This window comes from Anser anser (genome assembly GCF_964211835.1).
Source record: "Anser anser genome assembly, chromosome: 1".
Taxonomy (NCBI): domain Eukaryota; kingdom Metazoa; phylum Chordata; class Aves; order Anseriformes; family Anatidae; genus Anser; species Anser anser.
In genome coordinates, this window is record NC_139720.1 from 187260318 (window position 1) to 187288300 (window position 27983).

Below are 27983 nucleotides of genomic sequence, written 5' to 3' on the forward strand. Positions count from 1 at the left end.
CAATCTGAGGCTGTGGTATGCAGGCAAGGTGGCGGGGCGCTCCCTGCTCTTGCTAATACTTCCTGCAAAGGGGAACAGGGAAAGGAGTAGCTGTCTGAAGTCTTTCAGCACTGCAGAGCTCCAGTAGCCAATTCTCTGGTTACTGAAGCACCCTTGCAAATTGCTGGGTTTCTGTGCAATGAATATTCTGTACAATATGGATCCCTTTGCCAGCAGGTGCTGTGGAGGCCAAATATAAATAGATTCAAAAGGGAGCTTGATACATTTTTGGAGGGTGATCCCATTGGCGCCTGTTAAATACTGTGGTCTGGATAAAACTTTTGGATCACAAAGTTCTTAAGTACTTGGTTAGCAGAAGCTGGACGATATACCAAGGAAAGTTCAATTTCTTCTTGCCTTCATTCCCTAAACATACTATCTCATGAACTGTGACTTTGATGCACTGTTGGAAACTGGGTACTGAGTTTAATTCAGCTTTGGTCCAGCTCTGCTGCACTTCTTGTAGTTTTATGCTGATTATAACTTTTTGCAATCAAAACCTGTAGCAGCTCTGTCCATCAATAACTGAAACAAATACTCCATGAGAGTTCTGTAATTTCTTCTTTTCTGTCCAATTGCTGCTCTTAGGAACTGAGACGAGTCAGTGTTTTCTCTTCAGCAATATGCTAATGATAGTTTGTAACGCAGATCAAAACCTCTTTCGGATTCTCATATGTATCCTGCAGATATTTTTTCTGGAAGAAGAAGGGCTAGCGCTGGGACCAGTTCAGGAAAGTGCTTGAGCGCATTCCAAAGGTCGCTCCTATTTCAGGGATTCACACATGGAAATGCTTACTGTTAGCCACAAAATTAACTAGATTGCACTAAATTCCTAGTTCACTTCAGGAGAAATAAGAACATGGCTGAGATGAAACAGGTGCTTAAGTATGAAAAAGGAAACTTCCCTCGAGTGGGTCTGAGCCGCACATGACAGATAACCTGGCAAAGAAAGGCTCCTTGTGTGCAGAGGCAGAATGACAGACTGGTGTCACATCCGACCTCTCATTCCAGTATTCTCATCCCCAGCTTGACCAGTTGTGAGTACAGCGTCCCTGTACCACATTCCCAATTTCAGAACAAAGAATTAATATGCTTGTCCCTGTTTACAAAATGTTCTGAGATCTGTGTGTCCTGGGCAATTTTCTGCAACTTTCGTATTCTCCTTTGCAGAAGACAAATGGCACCCAGAGTTTTCATCTAACACTCCACTTTCCCAGATAACCTGCTTAAATAGCTCTCCATGGCATCAATTTCTGAGCTTTATTTTTCCTTTTTGTATTTCAGTTTTGGACCTATTCATATAATGGTAAACTCGAAGCTATAACACTGGATAGGGCAGCTGGATTGAAAAGCAGGCATGTGTTTTCTTTGACAATTTTAAGAAACATTTTCTCTCTTTGATCAAACCTTTGATAGAAGTATTCTAACTGCTTACACTGTATAAAACCATTTTGTAGATTGTAAATAACCATTCCAGTTTATAGCTGCTTACTATGTGATTACTTGGTAAATTGCTGAGATTCCTGGAATGTACTTTGACAGTTTCAATAGGAGCCAACCCTCATTTCAGTTTCAGTTTTTGCTATAAAAATAGCTGGAATCCTCTTGGAAACTGCAAAACTTGTTATGGTCAGAGTCAGACCAGTAAAGCAGTTCCTATGTCAATAATATCCCATCTGTTTTCAATTCAAAAAACAAAACCTGAAAAGATGTTGGCTACTTGCCACTGCCACAGATGGAGATCTCGAATTCTAAATGCAACTCAGCAGCAGTCCTTTGCCCCCTCCATTTAGTTTATTTGGATTTGTCTCTCACATGCAGTACACTTAGACCTGGAAACAAATCCATCAGTTTATACTTCCCCTATTGGGACCCCAGTTCCTTCTTTTACCTGCTCAAATTCTGTGCAAACCCAAAGAATTATAAGAAAGGCTGGAAGCTTGAGGTCTGGCATTTTAAACGTTGGTAACATTATATAACCTGCAGTATACTAGTGGCAAGTTACAGGACAAGTCTACTCTGTTATCTGAATACTAAGTTGTTTTTTTTTTTTTGGTACATAATTGAGCAGTGAATGCTGAAAGGGATGGATTGCATTTTGTAAATCCTTCTCTGTTAAAATAATCAATATAAAATGTGGTGTGCTGTTGCTGGTGGAGAAAGATGGCACACTAGCTTAAAAAGAATTAGGGAAACTGTAGCCTTTATATATATCCTTAACCATGTCTGCCTTGGAGACTTGTGTGTAAAAGAAATGAATAACCAAGCAGTAAATAGTAATAAACTTAACATTTGCAAGAAACTTAATTTAAAATGACATTCCTTATTCAGCAGCTGCTGTACTTTCGGTCACACCCTAGGACACTACCCAGAGAAAAATCTCCCTGTAATCCCTAAAGGAAACAGTCAAAAAGGTTTTCCGGCACTTTTATTTGCTCTAATTTTCTGCTGGTATTTATATAATGACCTCTTCATCTGATGCATTCAGACCTGGGGAGTAAAACTCTTGTGACTGGCTTGTGAAGTGAATCTGAGTGCTTCAGGCCAGCAGGAGTCTAGGAATCCTGAACTTTGTTCAGTCTTCTTAACACTCCGTTTTTCTTTGAGTGGCAATGTCTCCTGCCATATAGAACACTGCAGATATGAAAACAGTATTTGTTAATTACTCAAATGATGCCAAGATCCTCTGCTGCATTTATTTATTTATTTAGATTAATTCTTGCAAATAGAATATGAAAGGGATTTTGTGGATCCTGATGAAGAAATAATAATATTGGAAGATCCCAGGCATTTGAAATTGTCGAAGAATTTTGTCTTCCCAGCTTCTGAAACATGCTCAGGAGAGCGCTTCTTTCAGGGCATCAGCAGTCAGCATTCTCAGAAAATCATAACCCTTTGAAGTTCCCAGAACAGAGCACCAAAAATCACAAGTCATCTTTAAAAGATCTTGTCCAGACTGCTACAGCTAAGATGAAATTCTGTGGCCGTAATCCACTGCAAGAAGGAGTTCATATTCCTAGAGGTTAACATAGGGGGAAAACAATTCTAACCTCTTTGAGGGCTGGCATCCTTCCCATCACAGCAACCTGATGAAATTCTTGTCAGGAATATTTAGCCTGTTTTCCAAGTCTACAACTTACCCTGCTGATTCTGCTGAATGCGGCGTGATGGTGTTCTTTTTTGTTTTTTTTTTTTTTTAAACTTGTTGAACAGCTGTCATCTCTCGCCCTTAATATCTATCTATTTTATTGTTGGTTGAAGTGATTCCAGGAACCAGCAAAAATATATATTAGCTTGTTTACAAAGCACTTTGGAATAAAAATATAGTAAACATCAGGTAGCACCAATAGTATTTGAAAATATAATAATGATAGAGAGATATCCATACATACCTATGCTACATCCTGAAGTGAGCTGAGAAATGGTTCGTCTGAATGCTGGAGCCCCAAGTACACGTCTCTGGCAGATTGCCACTGGAACAGAGGGTGTGGTGCTTCACCAGTAAAATATTACCACAGTCTTGGTAACTATTGTCTTCTCTGTAATTTAGCCTTTTGACAAGACAACATGAAACTTTGGCAGGCTTTCATTGTCAAGAAAGCCAAGAGCATGATTTCTTTTTCCCTTCAGTGAAGAAGAGCTCACTTTATAGACTTTCTTCTGGGAAAGGCAATGTCAGCGGAAAGCAGCTTATTTTTAGGGGTCATACACCACCGAGCCAAGACTCCCCAGTGCTAGACAATAATCAGCTACTGGGTCGCATTGTTTAGTTTTGTGTTCTGCAGCTGTGTGCACTTGACCATATTTTGCCAGCTGAGACGTTTTGTTAAGGGGTGAGTGAGGGATCTCTAAACACAAACTCCCCAAACTAAATAAATAACAAACCCAAACCAACCTCCCTAAAGTTCCCATATGCTCAGAGGGATCATGATTTACTGCAACAACTGTGTAACTCTTTGTGTGCACTCAGAGTTGCTGTAAAGCCAGAAGAAAAAATGTCTGAAATCTCTCTATATTCTGATCTTAGTCTGAAATCTCTCTATATACTGATCTTATCTCGTTTCCATGTTTTCTGCTAGAATTTCGCTTAAGTGGACGTTCAAGACCTTTCTCAACTATTGATAACTACGCATACGAAGCAGTAATAGATGGATGCATATCAGGCCCCTGGATGACCAGGCACCTGATATCTTGCATATTCTGTATATTCTGCATGTTGTTGTCTGAAATCCTGCTTATTCTGCTAGCAGGGAAGTCTCACAAGCGGTGGCTTTTTACACTGACCCTCCTGCTGGTTCCATCTTGCCCACTGAATCAGGCACAAGGGCCTTGTTTGCAATTACTAAGAAGCTCCTGTCTTGTTTTGGTCTTGAATTCAACCTGTTGACTTGTGCAAAACTGCAAACTCCATTCTTTTTGCTGGGGTTCGGCTTCTGCATGGAGGCTGGCTGCGTGCCTAGGTGCAGATAGACACTCCTGCTGCCAGGAGCAGGGGGTATCAGTCAGGATGGGGCACCTCCAGAAGCTGCACAGCTTCTGGGCCGGAGCCCTCGCACAGCTGGCTGGCTGGGTGCACACGACAGGAGAACATGTGTCTGCCTGTACTTGGCCGTGTAGCCGTGTACTTTTACCTCAGGTTCGCTCAAGCTGAGAACACGTGGTTTTTGGCAAGGCAGAAAAGGCCACCCACAGCTGACTCCAGGCCGCCTCTGCTGTCCTGCCCAGGCAGTGCATACCTCTGCGTACCAGATGCCCCAAACTGACCTGAGAATGTCTATAGTGATATATCGTGAAGTTTGTGAAGGCTTGTGTTCACCCATGTAGCAGGCCTGGGTTGGGGCATGTCTCAGCTCCCACCTTGCCTGGATTTCCTCTCCTTGGGGCTCACTGAGCTGTAGCTGGAGCACTCGCCCAACCCCACAATCCCTGATCTTGTTGCCTTTATGACTGGTAAACATCAGGTAGCACCAGAAGGAGTTCAAAACTTTAATAATATAGAGTAATTCCCATAAATACTTATGCTATGACTGGCTTGGGGAGGCCACAGGCACAAGGTATAAAGAGCCTTGCCTCAGGTTAGATTTTGACGAATACCCAGTGCATGCTTGTGTCAAGCTCCCTCAAAATTTAAAGCCTTCTACTCACATTGCTATAGAAAATCTTCATTTCTTCTTGTATCAAAAGATAGAATTTAGTCAAAATACAGCAATCCTGAACTTGGTGTTTCACACAGCATTTGGAAATCTTTTCTGCATCCTACCAAACCAGAAGCTTTGGGTTTCTGTAATCTCTTAGCTTCTTTCTATGTTTGAGCTCATTATCTTTAAATGCATTTGAGGAATAAACAGAAGAATAAACTGGTCCAAGCTTATCATGCTTTGAAATATTAATGCACCTAAAAATAACCAGGCAGTGGTTGTTAAGACCTGGTAGAAATAATAATAAAATATATAACAATTATTTAATTAACATTACCTAAAGTTTGAGTGAAAAATGTTGTGTAAAGAAGAAGAGAGATGCTCATTCATTACGTAATTCGATGTTCGTCCTATAAATACCAAGACAATGACTGACCCAAATTTCATTACAAACTTTTTTTTAACTTCTCTATATTGACAGGTGCTATCAGAATCACTTGACAAAGCCCTTTTTTTGCCTTTTCTCTCTGAAGTTTTGTTTTGTTTTGTTTCTCTGCAGGATGATGGCCTTCCAGAGAATGAGCATCAGCTATCAGTAGCTGGGAAGATAAAGAAGCATTTCAACACAGGCCCTAAACCGAACAGCACAGCAGCTGGAGTTTCTGTCATAGCAGTAAGCATCTGAAATACACAGCTGAAACACTTAAATATGTGCCCACAAGACTGGGTGTGTTTAGGACATGCCACCAAAAGAAACCAGAGAGTGTCAATCTTTAGATAGTTCTAACAGTTAATATAAACATAGACTGATACTCTGTACAATTTCTCCATTGATTCTCCTTGTGAGTCACATTGTTATTTAACATCCCTAGGAGATCTAACAGTATGCACACTTCCACATTCCACCAGAAGATTGTTGGACCTAACTCCAATATAGATTCAACACTTTGAATTATGGTATCATGACATTTTACTTGGCAGCAGAATCATCACATGGATTGGGGCAATACAGAGGTTGTAGCAGAAGGACAGCAGCACTTTACAATGAGTGAAAATTACTTCAGAACTGTAACAGAAAACCCGTATGGCAACCTGAGCTTCTCTTCTTTGAAGACATCAAGGAGAGCTATGATGACTCACAGCTTGCTGAGAAGTGCCACCTTCGTGGTTGATGCTAGTCTAGCCACTTCAGGTTTAGCTGAGCATTAACACGTTACTATTACATGCCAAAGCCACATGCAGCTTATAGGCTTCTTCCCCTTTGGGCAGAAGGACTTAATTGGGTAGAGACTCAATAGAGTTTCTTGCTGCCTTGTGTCACACTGCAACTGCAGTCTCGACATTCCAGGTTGTAATGTGTCGGAGCTTCTGAAACCAAGCTTGACCAAACTTTTGGCCAAGCTTTACTGAGGTTTCAATGACATCCTCCACATAGTATACATCATATGCATTTGTATTTTTTGCCTAAAGATGAACATGTGTATTAGATATACATACACACAGACTATATTTGGTGTTTTATGAGCTTATTCATGCTAATGCCATTAAATAGTAATGTGCACATCCTTTACATTTTTGATACATCTGCCTGTGTTTGTAAGCTTTTCTTTATTATTCATGGTAATGTTAATGCTCCAAATAGTCACTAAAAATAAGTGACACATTAAACATAACCATTCTCATATCAGATTACTCAGTGTTCGTTCCCAGCTTCCATAAATTGCAGGTGGTGTGACTGCACATGTACACTTTCTTGTACTGTTTCCACTTTCATGTTTCTCAGCTCAGCCCCTCCAGTGGTGAGTTAAATCAGCATGAAGTAAACTCAGCTCAGCACATGCAATCTGGCTCACAGGTGTGAACTGTTTGTACAGCAGAATGGATACTCTCTCAAAATTACTTGGTATAAGTACTTAAAATTTCAAGCTGTGCCTCTGTCATATTTTTCTTTACTCTTTCCAACCCTAAAGTTCCTCAACATGGAAGCAAGTTGTTCCTCATGCTTTTCTTAGATTTTCTCAGTCATCAGCTAACATAGTCAGCTTTTTTTTTTTTTTCTCATTTTTAAGCAATAATACTGCAACAACTCTCCCACAACTAAAACATCACATACCCATTGCTCATCTGAACTGCAGGTATGTTCTGTATAGACTAGCTGAAACCGTGTTCCTTTCGAATGGACTGCCAGCACGCTTGTCCATGAGAACTACTGCTCAGATCCTCCATGCTAATGACTTCAAAGCTTAGAAGCAAGAAATGATGCCTCTGTCCTCATCCATCCGTCACCTCTGTTATTTTTTAGTTTCCCCACCCTCCTCTTTTATTTTTTTCTTTGCCCTAGTTGCTCTGCCAAGGAATTGTTTACAGCAGTTTGACACTTGAGTAATGAAAAAGGCACTGTAGTGAATCTCTCCACTGCAGAACATTACAAATGAGGGAAAAAAAAAAAAAGTTTGTATTTTAATGGCTTTTATTTATTTTCTAGTGTTTGGAAGTTTAACTAATTATTTTTAGTGACCATCTCTATGGGTGAACATCATACTCTGGCATGATTAACCCTGCAGGTTGGCCTATAAAGTAGAAATACTAAGAATATTTTTACAAAATACAGAAAGTGGTTTGATTAGCTTGTGTGAACTAATTTCTAAAATTTTGCAAGATAGGGGGAATTACAGACCTCTTCATGTTTTCATAATGATCCAAAAAGCTAGGTAATTTTGATTTCAAAAATAAACTACCTTTAATAAGTAAAATAATGCCAAAAGCAAAACAACAAAACCTTTAACTATTGTTTCTGCATTTGAAAGTGTATGTAATATACATTTGACATGCATGTCATTAGGGTTTTACATTTGGGAATCTTCCTTTTAACTGTGCAATATCAAATATCATAGAAGTAAATCTTATTAACTAAGCCTGCTCTGCATTTAGAATTTTCAAAGTACATACAGATGCTGAAACAAAGTGTTCAGCAATGAAGACGTGCACTAAGTATATTTTCTACAAAAATATTGTTTTATTGTGCCTGCCTGTATGTTTACTGTAACTTTTTGAGTGAGTGCTTGTGTATATAATATATAGAGATGCATTCTATATATTATGTAACACATCTGTGTCTGTGTCTGTGAAAATGTGTTAATATGTGCATATATTTATAGAGATTACTTAATAGTTACAAGTATTAGCATTATTTTTAGTTTTCTAACTCTATTTATGTACAGAGAGAGCTAATCTGTGGTATTTAGTTCTTATTTTGTCCTCACACTGGTATGATACTATATGCCTGTTTTCTTTTGTGGTAAGAAGTAACACACCTCAAAGATCTCAAGCAGTATTTATCATATGCACCAATTAAAACTCTAATATGAAAACTAAGTTTGTAAGACTCTAATATGAAAACTACATTCCTAAGGATGTGTTTGTGGTCAGCTTGACTAGAAGGAAGTTTGAAGCCATGTGTTTTTTACGTACGTGTACTGTGGCTACTGCTTCCTTCAGCAATGTCCAAGTACATTGTATGGACTCCTTTTGCTCAGGCGTATGTTTGCTTTGTTGATGTAGTAATCCTCTGTAAAAGTTACCTCTGACCATTCAGGACAGAGACATCCTGCAAGTTCTCATGCATGTGTCCAGACTTTAAGTTTGTCCACATTTGGAAGGATTTGGCCGTTTGGACAAACTATCAGAGTGAACGTGTTGTGCATGCCTAGGAAAGTAGCTCCTCTGCTGATGTAGCAGGAGATGATTCCTCAAACAAAATTAACTGCACCGACAAAGAGACTTTTCTGTTCGTACATTAATACTTCATTAAAAGTTCTGCCAGCATAACTATGTCAGTTGGGAAAAAAATCCTTAAACCAACATAGCTTTGCCAGCAAAAATTTAATTGGAGAGCCAGCTTCTAAAACAGCAATAGAATTAACAAGTCCCTAAAAACCACTGCTTGCTGATGGGAGAGTATGTAGGAGAAAGATCACTATACTTGCCCTATTCTTAAACTCTTGTCATAAGCAGTAACTACTGGTCAGTGCAGAAGACAGGCTGCCAGGCTAGGTCCCCATCGGTCTGTGTCAGAATGGCCATGTTAAGTACGTGCCAAAAGATGCGCAGGGTCAGGGTTCTCATACAGCTTATTTTGTACATCTGTGATGGTGTTTATAAAGACACTGCAGTAAAATCACAAAAACAGACCTTTACTATTTTTGTTTGTCTGTTTCAAAATTTGGGACTGGAGTTTTTCGTTCAGTTCTTCAGGAATGTCATTTCATGTTTTCTTTGGCCACTAAACAATACACTGTGGCTGTACACTTTGGGTTTTAGTGGCAGTGTCTTAATGCCAAGAGCCAAAATCTTTTTTTTTCTTTTTTTTTTCTTTTTTTAAGAATACTTTCACAATCCAGAGGTGTACCATAATTCTGTATATTAACTGAGCATCATTCAGTTTGTGTTCTCGTCTGAAATGTTAAAGCTTTGCCTATATGTTGTCACTTATGTGCTTGTATTTTCGCCATTGTTAAGACAGAGGAAAAGACTAACGATAATGTAATGCTAAGGTTGTTTGAGGTCTCTGTCTTGGCAATGAGAGTAAATTCCAACTGGAGACTCGCAGGAATGGAGTAGGACAGAAAAGGAAAAAAGCTGTGCTGGAAGTTGATGCAGCTTTCTGCCTCTTGCAGGGGCCAATGTCAGCTGGGGATGCCAAACTGGGGCTGCTGCCTGCAGCCAGTCAAGGGGAGGGCAGCGGATGGGTCATTGCCTTGCCTTCCGCTGAGTATAAAACCAAATGATGTCTTGCAAGTGGCATTTTTAAAAGGGGGATTTCTTGGGTGGTGTGGAAGAGAAGCCAAGTTCAGTCTGTTAGTTTTGCTTGGCTTAAAGATGAACCCGTGACTCAGATGTCACTTCCTATCCGTTGTTTGTGTTGTTCTGGGCTCAGTGTGTATCATCTGTTGTTTTTTTTTTGTGGAATTATTTCCACACCGGCTACATTGTTTGAACTCTTATTAGAAAGCTAAGTCCCCCGATTTTAGCTATCTTACCTTTTTGCTATCCGATTTTAGAGCGATCTTTTTGATCTGCGTTTTAAGAAAACATCCCTTTTGTGTGTTTATATGCAGTATAGTAGATAGCCAGTAGATGGCAATAGCAGACCAGTGTAGTTAAGGCAACAGAAAATGAACTATAGGTACAAGGTTCTCATGTTTTAAACAGGAAACGTCCTGTAAATAATTCTAAATAAGATGAAACAGGCATTGTTTTAACAAAAAAGGAATAAATTATCAAATTCCACACTTGCAATATAGTCATAAAGAAAAATTTAAATTTGCAGTTAGCTCGTCGCTACCCTTTAAGTAGTTCATAACCAGAAGTGTGTTGAACCATTTTCCTGAATGTAGAATTAGAAACTGTTCCCAGTGTTGGAAATACATGCCACACTCTTACTGAAACACAAAATGGCCTTTTCTCCTCATAGGGCAAAATGTGAAAAGCATCACAACTTCCAATTTTAAAGTGGGCAGAGTGTCTCCCTCAAGATATTTTCCCCTAAAATCCTATTTAACTCAGCTAATGATGTCTCAACTGTTTGCTAGTGCAGCACAGGAGGGTTAGAGAAAACAGCCTGTTTTCTTTGTTCCTATGCACATTATTCTGCTAACGATAAACTAAACTTCAAAGATCTATATTCCTTAAATAATACCTTGAGCACACTTTACTGGACACAATGTTAAGTTCATTTCCATTTTGACTTTAATTGGTGCAATTTTAAACCTAATAGTTTTGTACTGTTATCTTTTTGAGCATGAGGTGTAAGCTGAAATGATAAACAATGTTATTCATGGCTCTGAGTAGTCCTCTCCAAGGTTAACGCATTTTTAGAAATGAATTACCATGATTGATGGGGTATCAAAACCTGATTCTTTTCATCTTTACACATTCCATGATTATGAAGCAGTCTAATTTAAGCCTTGTGTAGTCTGTCTAGCCTGCTCCTTGTGATGGTTGCACTGCATTTTTTAGAAATTATTAAACCTCTCAGTTTAATTGCAAAAGATAATTTTCCATTACTGGTATGTGCAACTTAAAAGGGCACTTCTGTCTTTGGAGGTAACAAGATATTTGTCAGACTTTTAAATGAGTGCATTATGCATTAAGTAACCTATTTCGCAAACTCATTTTAGCTTGAATAAATTGGCTTCTAATTTAGGAAGACAGACTCTAAAGTTAGTATCTTTTCCTTTTGTTTCTTTACGTTTTTTTTTTTTTTCTTTTTCTTTCTCGTCTCCGGTGCATAGCTTTAGGATGCTAGATAAGTGCCTTCTGAAAGTGAAAACAGTAAATATTGCACTTAAATAAGGAACGGCTTGCTCTGGAGTCTTAATTCTTTAGCCTAATGTCGATCCACTGAGTTGCCCCGTTTCTCTCTGCTCAGCTGGACCACGGGTTTACCATCAAGAGATCAGGGTCTTTGGACTACTACCAACAACCAGGAATGTATTGGATAAGGTATGAGATGGTGCAGCGCCAACAGTCAGTGTTTCCATGGCAACGTGCTGGCAGTCTCCATTAACCAGTTCCTTCGGTGGATAAACATGCTTTTTGATTTGTTCTCCGGTCCATACGCTGCTTTTATCGGTTTCGTTTGAATCTCGGTTGAGATGCCACACACCCCCCCTCCCCATTCCCTCTCTTCACCCATCCCTCACACCCACATCGCCAGCTTTCCCTCCATCGCACATGCTCAGTCTCAGTTCCCCTTCTAGTTAAAAGGACAGTGTATATAGAAGCCCTTCCAGATATGCTGGGGTGTGCCCCCCCCTCCTATTGCTTCTTAAGGCATCCGCTTCCTGCCTGCTCCTGCCTCTAAACGCACGGAGCAGCAACAGGCTCTCAGCATATATATTTTCCTCTTTTTTTTCCATGTGAGATGTGGAGCTATATACTGTCGTTTTAAACCCACTGAACACAATCCTTACCTTAGATGGAACAATGCATTTGCAGAACGTAGTACGTAGAAACTCTCCCAAGTTCAATGAAATACAATGCATTGTATGTGCTGGTAAGCTTGTGTTTCTAACGATGCATTCTTTCTATTTTGTGTTTAAAACCCTTCTGATACCTATTTCTTTTTCTTTGATTTTTTTTTTAATATTGCATGAATCTTTTTAATATATTTTTCCTTCATTGTGTAACTGTGCCAGGGTTGTCGTTAGCCGGCTGTATGATAAAATGGGGCTCTGGGCGGGAGGGGGTTATTCCGGAGCGGGGGCAAGGAGGGATCCTGTTCTGATAGCCCACACGAGGCCCACACACCTCCTTAATCAATCAAGGGCCCTGCAGTTTCCATCAAGTGGTTATTTGCTGGCTTTTTTTCTCATTATTACTCACAAGACCTGGGCTTTGATAGCTAAGTAGATTTTTATAAGTTTCTTGCGAAAGCTGAGTTTTCTAACAGTGTAATGATTGAAGCCTTTAAAAACTCGTCTGTGAGGTATTCGGAAAAAATCAGCAAATTAACCACATTGGCGAAACAGCAGAGCTGATCACTGCAAGTGTTCCAGTGAAGCAAAATTCCACCCCAGGATCATTTCACTGAGTGCATGGATCGGGCTGCAGCACAGTTTCCATAAAACCTAGCGGTTCCCTGAGCGCACACTGAGGATTAAGTAGATTGTGATATGGATGTTCTGGGGAAAGAAAAAAAAAAAAATCCTACTTCTCAGCCAAGAAGTAGAAAAGTAGTTCCCATCCATCATTTAAACACTGGCTGGCAGGAATTGAGCAACTCTTCCACTCCAAGTGTTTGAATGTGTAGCAGTACCTGTAATTCGAGCCTATTGCACTTGTCTTCATGGCTATAACCTTCTGCAACCTGCAAAAAAAATAATAGGAAAACATGCTTTGTCTGCTTGGTCCCTTGGCATCATTCTTCGCAGGCTCCCATCCTGTAACATAGCTAAGTGAGGAGACAGCAGCACAGCAGCTGTGCTTTTTGGTTTTGCTCTTGAAGAAGGGGAGAATGGGTCCTGAGTGCCCAGCTTCAGCCAAGTGTGATAGTATTAGAAGCATTTATCTTTTCCACTTCCTAAGGAAAAATGGCATTTTGTGTCAGGCAGGACTTTGTCAAATAGTTGCAAATGTAATGCCTTCTCTGTAAAACAGAAGAAAGCTCACAAGAGCTTCATCACTGATTTATCTTCCCAGAGTTTAATTGCTACCCATGATCAGTTTACACTCCTTTTCTGCTTTACTACTTTTTATTTAGCTCCTCCCTCGCCCATCCCCCCAAAATAAATAAATTTGAAATCTGTCTTTCCAATTGTTACATGGAGTATTGGATTTTTAAAAAAATCCAGCTTCAGGGAGAGCAGACAACCAGAAAGAGGAGCCTGTGCTAGAGGAGAGTCCTGTCTCAGATTGGCCTTGACTCAGTTTAACTGCACAGCCCAGATTTTGAAACAAACCATATGCATTTTGGAGAGGTAGGGGGAAAGACTCCAATCCTGCAACTTGGTAAATAAATAAACTCTATAAAAAATAATAATAAAAAAGGCCATTTGACTAAAGCACTAGTAATGGCTGCCATCAGCATACAAAATGACACATCCCTGAATAATGGGCTGGAGCAGATGGGCGATAATCTCCCTTATTCATACATAAACTGCTCTGTTTTCCAGCTGGGGGCAGTAACAACAATGTTTATAATTAGTGCTTTCTAAACAGTGCACCTAGTGTGCAAAGGCAAATTGGGAGAGCAGGGCTCATAGGCGTAATTAGGAACTGCTATAACAGGGGTAGCTTAGAACAAGCCCTGCTCTGTATTTGTTCCTCTTTCATCTCCAAGAAACAAGCAACTGCTGTAGTGACCAGCATTTTAGTATAAATAAAACCATTTTCGATTTAGCCATTGTTTACTTTCAGTGGTAACTGCGAGCGCAAATGCAAAGCATATGAAAGGTTCATCAATTTCGATCTATAAAACAGTTAATTTGTCACAGGCCCATGAAAATTAACCTGAATTCACAAGTACAGCGAAAAACGAAAGCAGGTCCCAAGGAAAATGTAATGCTCCCTTTGTTACTGTTAAACTATTCATTTCTTCTCCACTCCTTTGATCATTTTCATCCCTAGTTTCTAGCAGTCTTCTAAAATATCTTTTTAAATAGCACTATTTTCTCCTTCAATCAACCAGAAAACCTTTTCCTTTCTCTACTTAAAAAACTTTCCTATTCAAAGTGCCTCTAAATCCTAATTTTCCAACTGCTCATTTTGCATCCTGTTTTATTCCTTGTCAGGAAGATAATATGTGCAAGTGTTTTAAGTGACAGGACTTTTTCGAGGTACTAAAATGCAACAAACCTTATGCCCAGTAAGAGTATAAGTATGCCAGTATAAGGTACAATGCATGGAAAAGCTTTCAATATTCCTCCAATATAAGGAGCAAACAAACAAACAAAAAATACAGGGGCCAAATCGCTAAAATAATGTAGATCCAGAGATGATAGGTTTGGTTGAGGCTATTCTTGATAGCCAGGAAAGGCAGCTTGGGGGTAGGTGGGTAATGCGTATGGTGCATTCCCATGTTCATTCACCCCAAATTACCAATGTCAACTCAAGTCAAAGACGGCAGAGATCACCCATTTCTCATCTCTGAGGAAGGGTATTATGTTTGGGATTTTTTTTTCTTTTTTTCTCAAAAGTCAGCCTGTTTGCTAATAGCTCAGTTTCTAAAAGTGTCAAAAGCAATACATCAATCTTCTACAATTTTCCTTCTGCTGGAACTTAGCACAAAATGACCACAAAAAGTGACCACAAAAAATCCAAATGGATAGGATGGCACTCCATTGTCCTTCAGAAATGTCTAGATTTACTTTCTTATGAAGAAATTTTCTTTATAATCTTCTTAACTGAGGCTTTTAACATTTTTGTGGCTCAAGTTTTTTTGGTCTTTTTCTAACTAAACCAGAATATTAAGAGTGAAAGTATTGCAAGCCTTATTTGCCTTTAGCCCCAAATGTTGCAATGTCCAGAACTTAGCTTTCTTCAGCTGCGTTACCAGCTCTTGCTAGTGGCAGCACATTTTGAAGACAATATTTTGTATAACTTGCCAGCGTTTTCTTTGACACTGCCTAAATTTCCGTATTGGTTCGGGTTTATGTCTGAATCTTAACACGTTTTTAATCTGCAACTGCCAACATGGCCATTTTCTGCCTATTTGGGCTGCTTCAGAATATCAAGGGAACACCAGAGTGGGTGTATCTAATATAAAGTATCAGTATAAAATGTTAGTATATCTAATATTAGTATAAAACGTTAGTGTATATTATTTTTGATATATCTACAGACACTATGTAAAAACTAAGGGAGCAAAATAAAACCAAGGAAATGTATGGGAAAGTCATTAATTAGTTAAATAATGACAATAGCAAGGACACCAGTTACACGTATATGTAATGAAATCATCAATCCTGTTGATAATGAATTCATAAAATACTGGATTTTTAAAGTACAGTTCTCTCTGTCCCAGTTTTAAAAAGTATCTGAATAGCTCGTTTGAAAATCCCTCATTCCAGTTTCTGTTTGGTACCTAATTCCCAGTACTTTGCATCTGTCAAGTTACTTACACCTGTCCCAAGTGGATACAGTACACTTTCAAGTCAAAAGTTAAAGGCAAATGTCTTGACAGCGGGCAAAGTGGTTGGGAATTGGGCTTGCTATCTGTAAAGTGCCATTTTTAATGCAGTAAAACCCTCCATAAACTTAATACTGGTGAAAACAGACAAACATCTAAACTCATTTAAAATCTCTTCTCCTGCTCTTTGACTAAGAAAACCACAACTGATTTACAAACTATAAATAAAATTCACCCATGCAAACAACTTGGCACTAAGTCTCTTCCACATGTAATTGAAACCAGCTGAGGAATTGTGTCTCCAAAAAGGGGGGATGTCAAAGAGTAAACACAGGCTTAAATATGGCAATATGAATTCAGCAGTTATATGTGTGGAATACTTATCTTTGTATTCACTCACCAATACTGTATGAAGCATACGTCAAATTGATTTGGTTTTCTTCCTTTTTTACTTTCATGTTATCAAAATTCCATGCCCGAAGTTACATGGTGCACTAAAGCACTGGCCTTTTGCATTTGGAGGTCTAGGTTCAAATCCACTCGATGGATTTGTCCCCTCGATGTGGTCATTTGCACATCTCCAAATCACCATGTAACTTGACTTAGCTATAGCTTGTGCCTGAGGGGCTAAAAATAAATGTGTCTTTCACTCCTGGACTGAGGTGCGTAGCTAACTTTGAAGCACTCTCCAAGAAGTGTCTGGAATCATGAATCAATCATACCTACATATATATATATATATATATACACACATATATATATAACCTGAGAAGCCAATGGAAAACAATATAAAAAGGACAGACTGAAAAGGTGCCTGGCAGGGCCTCATGCCCTTGCATTGTAAAGCTGCTGCTATTGCTTAATGGTCGTTTTTACGAACGGGAAATCTGCCGTTACATATCTCAATGTATCAAGGTCACTAGCCAGAAGCTTAAGGAAATAGGATAAAATTATGTCGGAGTGAGCATTTAAATACATCTATGCACATATTTGTATATAAAAGAATGCATGGGAAGATAAAGACCAATGTTTCAGTGCATATGTCTATTTAATTCCACACACTAACAAAGCATCACAAAAATTACAGACAAATTGCAAATATGTTCCTGCAGAACGAAAACAAGTGAAGGGAAGGGTTCTTAGATTAATGCATGAACAGCTGCATCCCCAGTTCAGTCTCCTAGCTGGTATGAATAATGGATGGGCTAAGAGGCAAAATGCAACAATAATGTTCTTTTATTAATGAAATGAATATATATCTATATTTGGTAGCCAGCAGTAAATTAAGACAAGTGAAAAGAAAAACAGTCACTGCTTGCATCATAAAATGCTGTTACTTCAATCTAATAATTACTGACCTGACAGAAAATATCACCCCACAGCTAAAATAGGGTGCTTCTTTCTGCAAATCCTACATATATATCAAAGTAGCTATAGTTTTTGAATGTTCATAAGCACAGACTTCCACATCTTCCAAGAGTAAAAGAATTTGTATGGATCAGGAGTCCTGCAACATCATGAATTAGAGATCAGGAAAAAGATGCTCCCTATGGTAAAATGCTGGAAAAATGCTAGCTGCACCTTACTATATAGATGACAGAAACAATAATTTTAAAATAATGCTACATTACTTCAAATGAAATGTATTTCCAAAAAAAAAAAAAGGCTTGTTAACCATTTGGTACTGGGTGCCAGGATTACTAAATGTTGATGCAAAATACATTAGTGCTTAATGAAGTGCTTCAGACCCATCAGCACCAAACTATTAAAGGCAATCCACTTATCTGCTACTGGATAAGAAGCTCTACATTTCCTCACATGGATTGTAAGAGGACAGCCACATAGCTTAAATAAGAACACTATAGTTACATTTTAGTTGCCATTATTATCATATAGTGCTCAAAGTTCTCACTCTCTCACCTCAAGCTGGGAAAAAAATGTCAAAATGTGATAATGAAAATCTGGGCTTTGCAGCCCTGTGAAGCATAAGTGCGCTTCAGATCCTCTTATTATTTATTGAAAGAGTAGCTTAAAGTAGAAATACCCTGAAAATCCATAATGGACCAGTTCATGCACTGGCCAACCACCCAGCTGATTGATGAAATAATAAATCTATTAAGCCAAGGCAATACATATAAGAGGACTTTGTTACAAAAACAGCAATAATAATGAAAATGGCGATTTTGTAATATGCCCACATGCACAAGAGGGTACAGTAGGTGAGACAACTTATAAAACACATGCAGTCAATACTCTGAAGTATTGACTCCACCCCCCCTGCATTGCAAAGCATTAATTTATCATTTTTTGAAATTCTTTGGAGGTAAAAGGTAACTGGCCTCACTAAAGGAAAAATAACATCTGTGCAGAATGCAGAATGGCAATACTGAATGGCAGTGTGATACACTGGAAATGCAAAATGTCACTGTAACATTGGGTGGAATAAACCAAATCTTGCAAGTCCAGTAGGAATTGTGAGTGCTCCATGTGTGTACAGAACAGACTCATTTTGTGGTTCTGATGTTAGAATACGATCCATGTATTTTTGATTTCATTAGATCAGTATTCCCTTCTTTGACTCACACATTTTTGTTAACTTTGTTGGGTGAGAAAGGCTCTGAATTTCTCAGCACAGGAGAGTAAGCACATTGTGCCACCAAGTCTGCCATGGTTTTATAGATAAAAGCCAATCAGATCAAATTCAAGGGAGACTTTAGGTAAAAATGTAAAGAAAAATAGTCTCAAAAATATCTCAGGAAGTTTCTGAAGGATTAAGAAGCCAAAAATACTTGGTCCTACAAACTATAGCATAAGGTGCCTGATTAAGTAGAACCATCAGAGTTTTTTGCTTCTCTAACATTTTTGGTTATTGAGGCAAGAAGTGCCTTTACATATATTTAAACAAATAGCCCCCAAAGCTTTCCTAACAATAGTAGAAATGCAGTATCTTGGATTTTAATTTTAAAGATATCTTTAAAATGATGTCATGATATTTAATTGTCTAACTCGTTTTGCAGTTTCATAATTTTGTCCTTAAAAAAAACAATAAAAAAAACTCTAGGCTAAACTTTAAAAAGAATCTTTTATTCGAGAGTATTCACTTCTGTGTAATTTGTTTAATTTTAAATACTTTCTGTTTTTTTGCATCTACGTTTACCATTCTCATGTACCAGGCTTTAAAAATAAATTCTGAATTTAATACAAGCATTTTTATTTATTCGGCCAGAAATGTTTAACCTTCTCAGAGGAGAGTATCTATTACCACAGGATGATGTGATGTGGTTTAAACTTTAAATAAATGCTTATTTCCTGTAAGCATAAAAAAATCTTTTAAATGGAAATCTGTATTTTATAGAATGGTAATGTATGCCATTCTTTTCAATTTTCACACAGAATTACATACTGTATGCAGTATATTCACTGTGTGTAAAAGATCTAGGTATTCTTCTGTTTCACATTAAAAAATAATCAAAAACTGAATTGGTTCAAGGCTGAGAAACACTGAAGGCATTGAAAATACTAATGAGAACTCTTAACCGAAAGATTAACAGTAAACAAAGAAACTCTCAGCAGATGATAAGTGTTGGATTTTGTAGCAATTATTTAAAATACAGGGATGAACTTATCAAAGTTAATTATTTTACCCCCTTAAAGTAGTGCTCTGTAGGTTCTGGACGCAGAAATAATAGTTCAGCAACTTGGCCTAACTAAATCCATTTGCTATAGTAGCTCTGTACTCTTGTCTATCTTTCTGTCTCTGTTACATCATTATTGAATGCTGATTGCATTATTTTAGAGCATGGATTGCTATAATGCTATTCTGCACTGGTATGATGGATTTAGTTTTCATTTTGTTCTCAAAAATATGTTGGCTATAAATGCATCTCTGCTCTCCTATGAGGCTCACACTATAACTCGTACATTTTCTAGAGAAATCAGTCATGTATATCTCAAGAGAAAACAATAAACCCTTTGAAGCAGAATAACCTTTGGCTGCATTTTTTTAGATGGAGATTTTCATACTAGGGAAAAAAAAAACAACTTTAAAAGCCTTAACAGTTAAACCTATTCAGTTCTCAATTACCTTTGCCTGCAGTGCCATGACCAGATACTTGTTTCCATTTTGTGGGTCATCTTACTAGTCACCTGCCTTTTTCCTTTTTGCTTTTTCCTAAACAAATCATGGGTCATATTTTAAGAAAACAACCCTACTCCAGAAAGCAGTTAACTATGTGTCAAAGTGCTCGTGCTGAATCAAGGCCATCCTGTCGAATTTGTAATTTTACAGTGCTTTCAGGGACTGTAGTCTAATGCCCTGTAATCAGGAAAATAGTGAAATCCAGTCTCATGTTTGAAGTCAGACTTGGACTGCCCTTTACCTGGGTTGCAGTTTCACCTTGTAAATGTCCCAGACAAAGCAGAAGAAAGGTTGTGGCTACAAGTTACAGCCATCTTATTAAGAATTGCATTCTCAACAGTAGCAGAAAATGATCCAAAAATTAAAGCCCATCAAGTAAACATTCTCCTTCCCTGTTTTTGGATTTGCCCATCCATATCTGGACTCTAGATTAAAATTAGCAGACTATTTAATTTGATAGACCTTGGTTAACAGGAAGAGACAGGATGGTCAGGCTTAAATGGGTCTCTCCATCAGAGCTCTTCAGCGTTCTCCCTAAGAACATCCATTGAGTGGCATGAGGAGGTGTCAAAGAGCTGGGCTAGCTCCCCTCAGTGTTTGTTTTTCCTCTCTTGTCTGACAACTTCATCACAATCCATCTTTGTTAGCCAATCGCACTGACTTGAACATGGGTGAGTGTGTATCAACCTTCATTAGGTCAAATCAAAGACAAACGTACATCTCTGCCTTGCCTGTAGAAACAGATTTATACTTTGAGAAGGGTGGGGGGAAGGTCAGTTGGTATTTGGCTTGAAATCTGAATCTATTAAAGTATGAAATTAATAGCATCCAGCAGTAGAACATATGGCATCCATATATATGGTACTGTATCTGCTTGATGATGTCACACTTACCTCTTAAGGTTTGGGAAATGCACTTTTTAAAGCATTTAGTTATGTTGTGGGCTAAACCTTTCAGACCTGACTGAATCAGAACAGGTTTAATTTGGTCTGAACATTTATTATCCCTGGTATTTCCAGGCCACATACAAACTCATGGTTTTCATTAGCTTTGCATTTCACACACAGCCTAATTTCATTTATTCTTATTTTATGCCCCTGCCAGACCACCGCTCTTGATAAGGAGAGGCAGGTTTTCCGACGAAGACGCAACCAGGATGTGAGGGGACGATACAAGGCACAGCAAGCTCCACCTGAACTCAACTCCGAATCGGAAGACTATTCACCAAGTTCATCCGAGACTGTTCGCTCACCTAATTCACCCTTTTAATAAAACACTTTTACTCAAAAGTCTTGGCTTTAACCCTTTGAGACCCTGAAAATCCTTCAGACCTGTGTGAGGTGATTACATCCGATTTATCCAGCACTAACTGCTGGGATGGTGGAACACAAAAGGGTGCTTACAGAATCTTTGTAAGAATAATTTCCTAATTGATTGAAATATTTGTTCTCTGTTTAGATTGCAACTTGCTGCTAACATGATCCTCAAAGGGTTAAGGCTATTTTGCTTTTTTATTTCAAGATAGAAGCAGTGAATGTTTTCATCAGTGAAGCTAGGAACTGCAGTATGTAATTTTAGCACATGTTAACCCTCTGAGTAAATGGTCAACTTAAATCTTGACAGCCCACATTAGGGCTTTATTCTGGCTTTTTTGCTTTTATACGCACATATCTTTTATGGTACCCTAAAGTTCCTTGCTAGTTGCTGGCCAAAACAATATCAAACACACTCTCGCTTACAAGCTTTAAAAATGAAAATAAAGTGAAACCAACAGTATCTTCCACTGCAGCTCATTCTAAACCTGCATTATACGTCCATAGAAAATTGACTGTTGTTGGAAGATACTGTGCAGAATAAATGGGAAATCCAGTTCAGGGCAGCCTCAAAGTTTACAGAAGATGACATGATGATGGCCACAAAAGGTTGCTTCCATATCATTTACTACTAATGACAATGCAGTGTCTTGGGAAATGGCTTGAGGATATGTTCTGTCATGTAATGGTATGTAATGATCTGGCTGAGAAGTTCCTGGATCCTTTGCCTCACATTCAAAAATGTACAGACATCCTCTCAACATTACCTGATTATTCCATAGATAGCCACAGTTATCGATGTGGCAAGAGTTAAAGATTAAAATTGAGAATTACCCTTAAAATAGCTAGATTATTTCTAAATTGGGGAAGACAAAGTCATTTAATATATATGTAAAGCCTAACCTGCGTTAGTGAAAGTTTTGTCTGAGAGTGGATAAACTAAAAGACTCAGTTCTATTTGTAATATCTAATAAAATGGGCATTTTCACAGAATATACATATTTTTTGTTTGTTAAAACCTCAACATAGCATTATAGCATTTTCTTTAACTATTATCGTAAAATTGGCTTCCACAGAAATACTACACTTCATAGACTTTTGCTTCAAATGTGATAGTTTGAAAGAAAAATGATTAAAAATTCACTCCAAATTCCACTGGAATGAAAAATGCAGCTTCCAAAATCCTATTCTAAAATAAAAAATAACATTAAATTTATACTTTATCTTATTACTCACATAAAATTGACAATATTTCATGTTTTCCTCTCTAAGGTTAAAATTTTGTCATGGTATTTTTAAAGAGTCATAAAAATGTGGTTTCCTCTTTCTTCCTACCTCTTTTCCCCTTTTTTCTCTTTCCTTGTCCCTTTCTCTTTCATATCTTAAAAATAGAAATATCAATATGCTGCCCAAAAAGATATGCAGACTTTGCTGATCTTGCTGGGAAGTATAAATAAAGTTTGGAGGAACAGGGCAAGTTGCATATAGTGCAGTTTCTGTTCTGAGTTGTGTTTGCACATGGAGCTATTACTACAAGCAGTTGTGGCACTGAACGTGTACCTGCAGCTTGTTGGATCTGGTGTAATGCTCTTTTGCATTTCTAGTTGGAAATATCAAATGAATTGTACTTTAAAAAACACTGAAATTGTTTTGTTTCTCCATCCTTTAAAATGCATCTTTCATTGCCTACATCATGAAAATTTGTATATTAAAAGCTTTGAAGATTTTGGATACAAGAATTTCATCTTGTGAATCTTCACACAAGTGATACAAGTATTTCATACAGAATGCAATTAACTTCACCCAGTGTTAAACTAGAAGTGAGACATTTAGTGTTAATTAGATCTCCAGCCTTCCTTGGCATACAGGGAGATGAACATTTCCAGGTTTGATTCATCCCACCTGCCATGGGCACACATTTCAGGAAGTACTCATGCTTTGGTTCACCTATTGCTCCCACTCCTTTGAGTATAGAAGGAAGCACTGGTAGAAGTTTACATCAGCCACCAAACTTCAGGTTATCGAGTTTAGTAGGACAAATCTCACCCTAAGTCATTAGGAGACTGATCTCTGAATACACACCCACGGTCAGAAGCCCAGTGCCGGCACATGGGCTCAGTTATTCTAGTTGGAACCCGAACAACAACATTTTAACCTAAGTGAAGCAAATAGGTGTCTTGTTGGAGAACTCCACAGGTGCAAGAGGTGAAGGGCTAAAGGAACTGCCATACCTAAGTTTTCAAACTTTTGGGTTTGGGAAAGGGCTGCATTTATGGCATATCCTTGATCATGCCCATCCAACCCTAGAGTCCCTTCAGAGAGAAGTCCCTTGGTCGATAGGTCACAGCCACTGCCGTTGTGATGTTAATGGCTATAGTTCGATAACACTTGGATAGGACAGGGATCATTTTATCATGGGACGAAACTCTCTGTTAAGGTAAATTCTCCCTTGACATTTACATCACTTTTTAGGAGGTCAGGATCTGGCACATTTTTTTCCAGCATGGTCCTTCCCACATTATATTACAGCTATCCCTTTAGAATAGATGCAGCTCAACCATGTAAATGCTAGACATACATTTGGTAACAAAAAGCTGTCCATTAATACCACATGCTCCCTGACTGCTGGGAAAATTTGGCAGGCTTAAAGCAAAGGCCAATGGTCATTCTTCTTAATTAGAGAGGGAGATCAGGAGAAAAAAAAATAATATAAAAATACATTTCACCTTACGCATGAGAAATATTATTCAAAAACCCATCTGGGATTTTTGTATCGCCTTTGCTTTGCTTTGGCATACAGGGTTATCATTAAAATAAGATGTTTGGCTCCTTCATCTTACACCATCTTGCACTACTTAAAATGTATGTAGAAATAATCCTAGATCCTGAAATCCCTACTCATCCCCAGTGTCTTATGTGTTTCTGATCTTTGGTTCATGTTTTATGAATATAACTATAGAAATATTTATTTTAAGTTATCTTTAGGTCTGTGAGAGATTGAGTTTCAAATTGCCGATAGCCTCTTTTTAGGCTTCAAGGAATAGTGTCTGAGTATTTAAACTGTTTTAAAAGAGGTTTCCATGCTGGTTTTAAATATATTCGTATATATTTTAAATGTAACCATATATATCTATATATACATATGGTTTTGTGGATATAGTAATGGTTCAGGCTTGTTTGCTAGCATCTGCCCCTTTTCTTGTGTAACCTCTGAATTTCTGGGGGTAAGTGAAGGCAGAATACATGGCCTAAAAATAGTTGAAACACCATTGGGAAAAAAAAAAAAAAAAAAAGATAAAGAATCAGACTATTTCTAATGTGATAAACTGAGAGACAATATAGCACACCTTGGTCATTTTATTGTAATACGTACTGGTTCTCCTAACTGCTTCCTTCATTTTGCTTTCGAATCTTCTTTGCATCGTATTGGTGCTAAATGTGATGAGTTTTTTGTTGTTGTTGTTTCATTGGTTTTGTTTTGTTTTTAATGCGTATTATGTATAGAAGACCAGCTTCCTCCCACCAAGCTTATGTAGTTAACTGAGATGGATGGCAGTCATGGTGGGCACCCTCTATCATGAAGGAGATGGAGAGAAGCACTTCCACAGGGTGACTCAGGTCATCTAATATTTGATCTCAAAATGCCTGTCGGTCTGATCTAAGTATTAACAGGAGAACAGAACAGGATCACTTCCAGCTTAATTCCTCTCAATTAAATGTAAGTGGGGATAATGTGGACCCCACCCTAAGTGCAATATTCTAGTGAGTTTGCATGCAGTAAGCAAACTTTGATGTGAAAATGTAGTGATAGGTCATAGGTGATAGCACAATGAAATGGTCCTGAAATGGGCTTCCTCTCATCTAGATGCATCCATCTAAGAGTTAAGCATCTAATCTAAGGCAATCATCTCAGCTTCCCTTATAGTTCCCTTATAGAGACTAGCTTCTCTAGCGGATAGTTAAAATTCTAGGATGGATGAATCGCTCACTAGATGAGCTGGCTAGCCCGAATATATTTTGAACATAATTTAATAATTCATGACAAATTAATTTCTCTGTTAGTTATAGTTTTCATAGCACTAATGTACAAAAAATCCAGAATACCATGGTTATACTCAGAGGGTTAACAGAAAAGCACAAGGCATGCTGATTACATTGGTGTATCCAAACTGCTTTGCTTTTTTAGCCAGTGTTTGCTGATTTTTTCAGAAAATTCTTGAAAAATTTCAAGTTTGAAATAATTTAAGTGTTGTTGTTTAAGGAATTTCTATAACCAAATTAATCTTATTTTTAGCTTAACTTATCACAGGAATAATATGTATCATTGATGCAGTGTAAGTCTGTAGTTCTCAATTTTATTAATTCCACAAGTGATTCCAGAAATCTCTCTTTTTTTAAGTACTTACTCTAGAGCTTACAATGGTGGCATAGGTGACTGAGACTGTCTTTCTTATTGGTAAACAAACAATATTGTAATTTCAAGAAAGTCCTAAGAATCGGCTTTTCAGTTTGGTAGTGTACTAGTTAGGGGAAAGCTATCTCATGACATGCATTGTGTAAATCATCTTTGTAGATGAAGATCGTTCATATTAATGAACACTTTCTTTTTTCTTGACATTGTAGCAGAAACTGTTTACTTGTTAATGAACAACCAATACATTAATTTGCTTCAGACTGTTAGAGGGGAAAGTGAGATTCCAGTCATTGACGATGTTATTGCTTTACAGTAGCCCTCATCTAATTTAAATGTGGTGCATACTACAATAAGCAAAGCCAAACCTGTGAATAAACTCCTGAAAAAGCCTGGTGGGTCTTTATTCAGTTGGGTGCTTGCGTACAGTAGTGTGTGACAGCAGGAAGGCTTTCAAGAATTGTTGAAATGAAAGTGATATATCCACAAATAAGAGCTAAATTGCAATCCTTTCCCTATGGGGCATATATGTTTAAAAAGAATAATAATAATAAAAAAAAAAAGAAAAAGAAAAAGAAAAATTGGCTCAGAGGTTTGCAGCACTACTATATTACCACAGGGCAAGCGCATTAAATCATTGTTATATTTGCTAGCCTGGGGTATATGTTAGAAAATGGCATCTTTTTTATTTAGTTTAGATTGTGGGCAGGGAGAGCTTTCCTAATATTATTGCAGTGCCTGCTAGTGCTGCCATGGTTAAGGCTGTGTTAGTATTTCCATTATAACCTCTTATTCTCAAAGGTTTTTAATTTGATCGTAAAAATTGGCTTCAGGCAGAAACTTGGCATACAATTTTTCAGCTCAGAGTGATTCCTTTCCTAAAATACAGGGGAAATCAGCTTGACCCCTTCAACATTTATTTTCTAACTGTACACAAACATTCACGTACACAGACACAAATCAGAGCACCTTAAACAAAGGCCAATTTATGCAGCTGATTCCAAATGTGTTATGTTTTCAAGCATATCTTCCAGGCCTTAACTACAAAGCTGACAGCTCAGAACTTTGGGGCATTTTGAAAACCGGGGAGAAAACTCAGTTATCAAGAGCAAAAATGTTCCACATGTGGGACGGTTTTATTTCAACGTGACGAGCATTTAAAGCCTGTGCAGTAATGGGGTTGTATATACACCCTGCCGAGTGCTCATGTAATTCCTAAACCCATTAGTGTAAGTCATTCCACGTAGCAAAAGCTAAATGTGAATAAGCTGAATTTCCCCATAACCTTGGGAGAGGAAGCAGTTTCATCTTGCGCTTTAGAGTAGCACCATGGACAAAGCTGACATGCCACCAGCCAAAAGTGTCCGGAAAGAGAAGAATCAAAGGAGCATGTTTTCTCTTAAAGGAAAAAAAAATATGTCTGAATAAGACAGGGTTGAAAGCTCGCACTGAATGAGAGAGGTATTAAAAGCATTTTCAAAAGCAAAAGTATGGAATCATGCAACTATAAAAGTGCAAGGAGCCACTCAGTATAATGAATCCATGTGCGGAGCCAATCAGCTACTAATCTGGAGCAAATTTACAGCTACAAACAGACATAATTAATATACAAATCAAGCACACCCAGCGGCAGATGGAATTGAAATCCTAGTTCTTTTAGCAAACATAATGCAGACCTCTTCCTCGTATATTCACTAAATGAGACCGTGTGTAGCTGTTTGAAGTTGTGTTACATACAGGCTGGTGGGGAAATTAGGTGTTCAAAAAATGACTGTAAATTAATTTTATTTATTTTTTTTAATACCAATTCCACAGCATGCTTCTACCTTAATGGTTCCTTTTGGGAAATGACAGCTTTCAAAAGTGATGTCTATGCATTTTTTACTTGTCTGCATATATACTTGGATAGCCCATGCCAAACACCTTCAATAAAAACTGAGTTGCCATACTGAGGCTGCGCTTTGTATTACCTGCAGTTTTCTGTGGCTGTGGCCAGGGAAAGGACCAAAACAGTCACAAAGAGCCACAGAGTGACCCACCTGTAATGATGACGTCTACCTAATCCTTTGTAGTGACTGACTTGAGTCATGAACCGCAAAGCCAAGTTATTTCTGATAGTGTTTAGCCTACCAAAGTGCTTGGGGAGGGGGTGTTGGGGAGGGCTTTTTTTTTTTTTTTTTTTGCATTCACCTGCTAGGGTACCCAGCACCTACAAAATGAATTGCCTGCACCACCAATGTGGCTACGTGTTATGTCAAGCCACAAGTAAATGTCAGATTGGGAAAATCTCTCCTTACGTTAAATGACAGAGCTG

General features: G+C 38.1%; 1 protein-coding gene across 5 annotated transcripts in view; it reads left to right on the forward strand.

The window, feature by feature from the left end:
- DCLK1 (doublecortin like kinase 1) overlaps nt 1-27617 on the forward strand; it is a 244256-nt gene extending 216639 nt beyond the window's left edge. For 4 of the 5 annotated variants that reach the window (XM_083849318.1, XM_083849316.1, XM_083849319.1 and 1 more), the window contains 2 exons: nt 5737-5850; nt 21050-27617. In XM_083849318.1, the coding sequence (XP_083705444.1) occupies nt 5737-5850; nt 21050-21214 (279 nt within the window). In that variant the 3' untranslated portion in view covers nt 21215-27617. Of the gene's footprint in view, nt 1-5736; nt 5851-11607; nt 11682-21049 lie in introns of all 5 variants that reach the window. The other variant, XM_083849317.1, reaches the window with a different exon arrangement.
- Nucleotides 27618-27983: the final 366 nt, after the last annotated feature.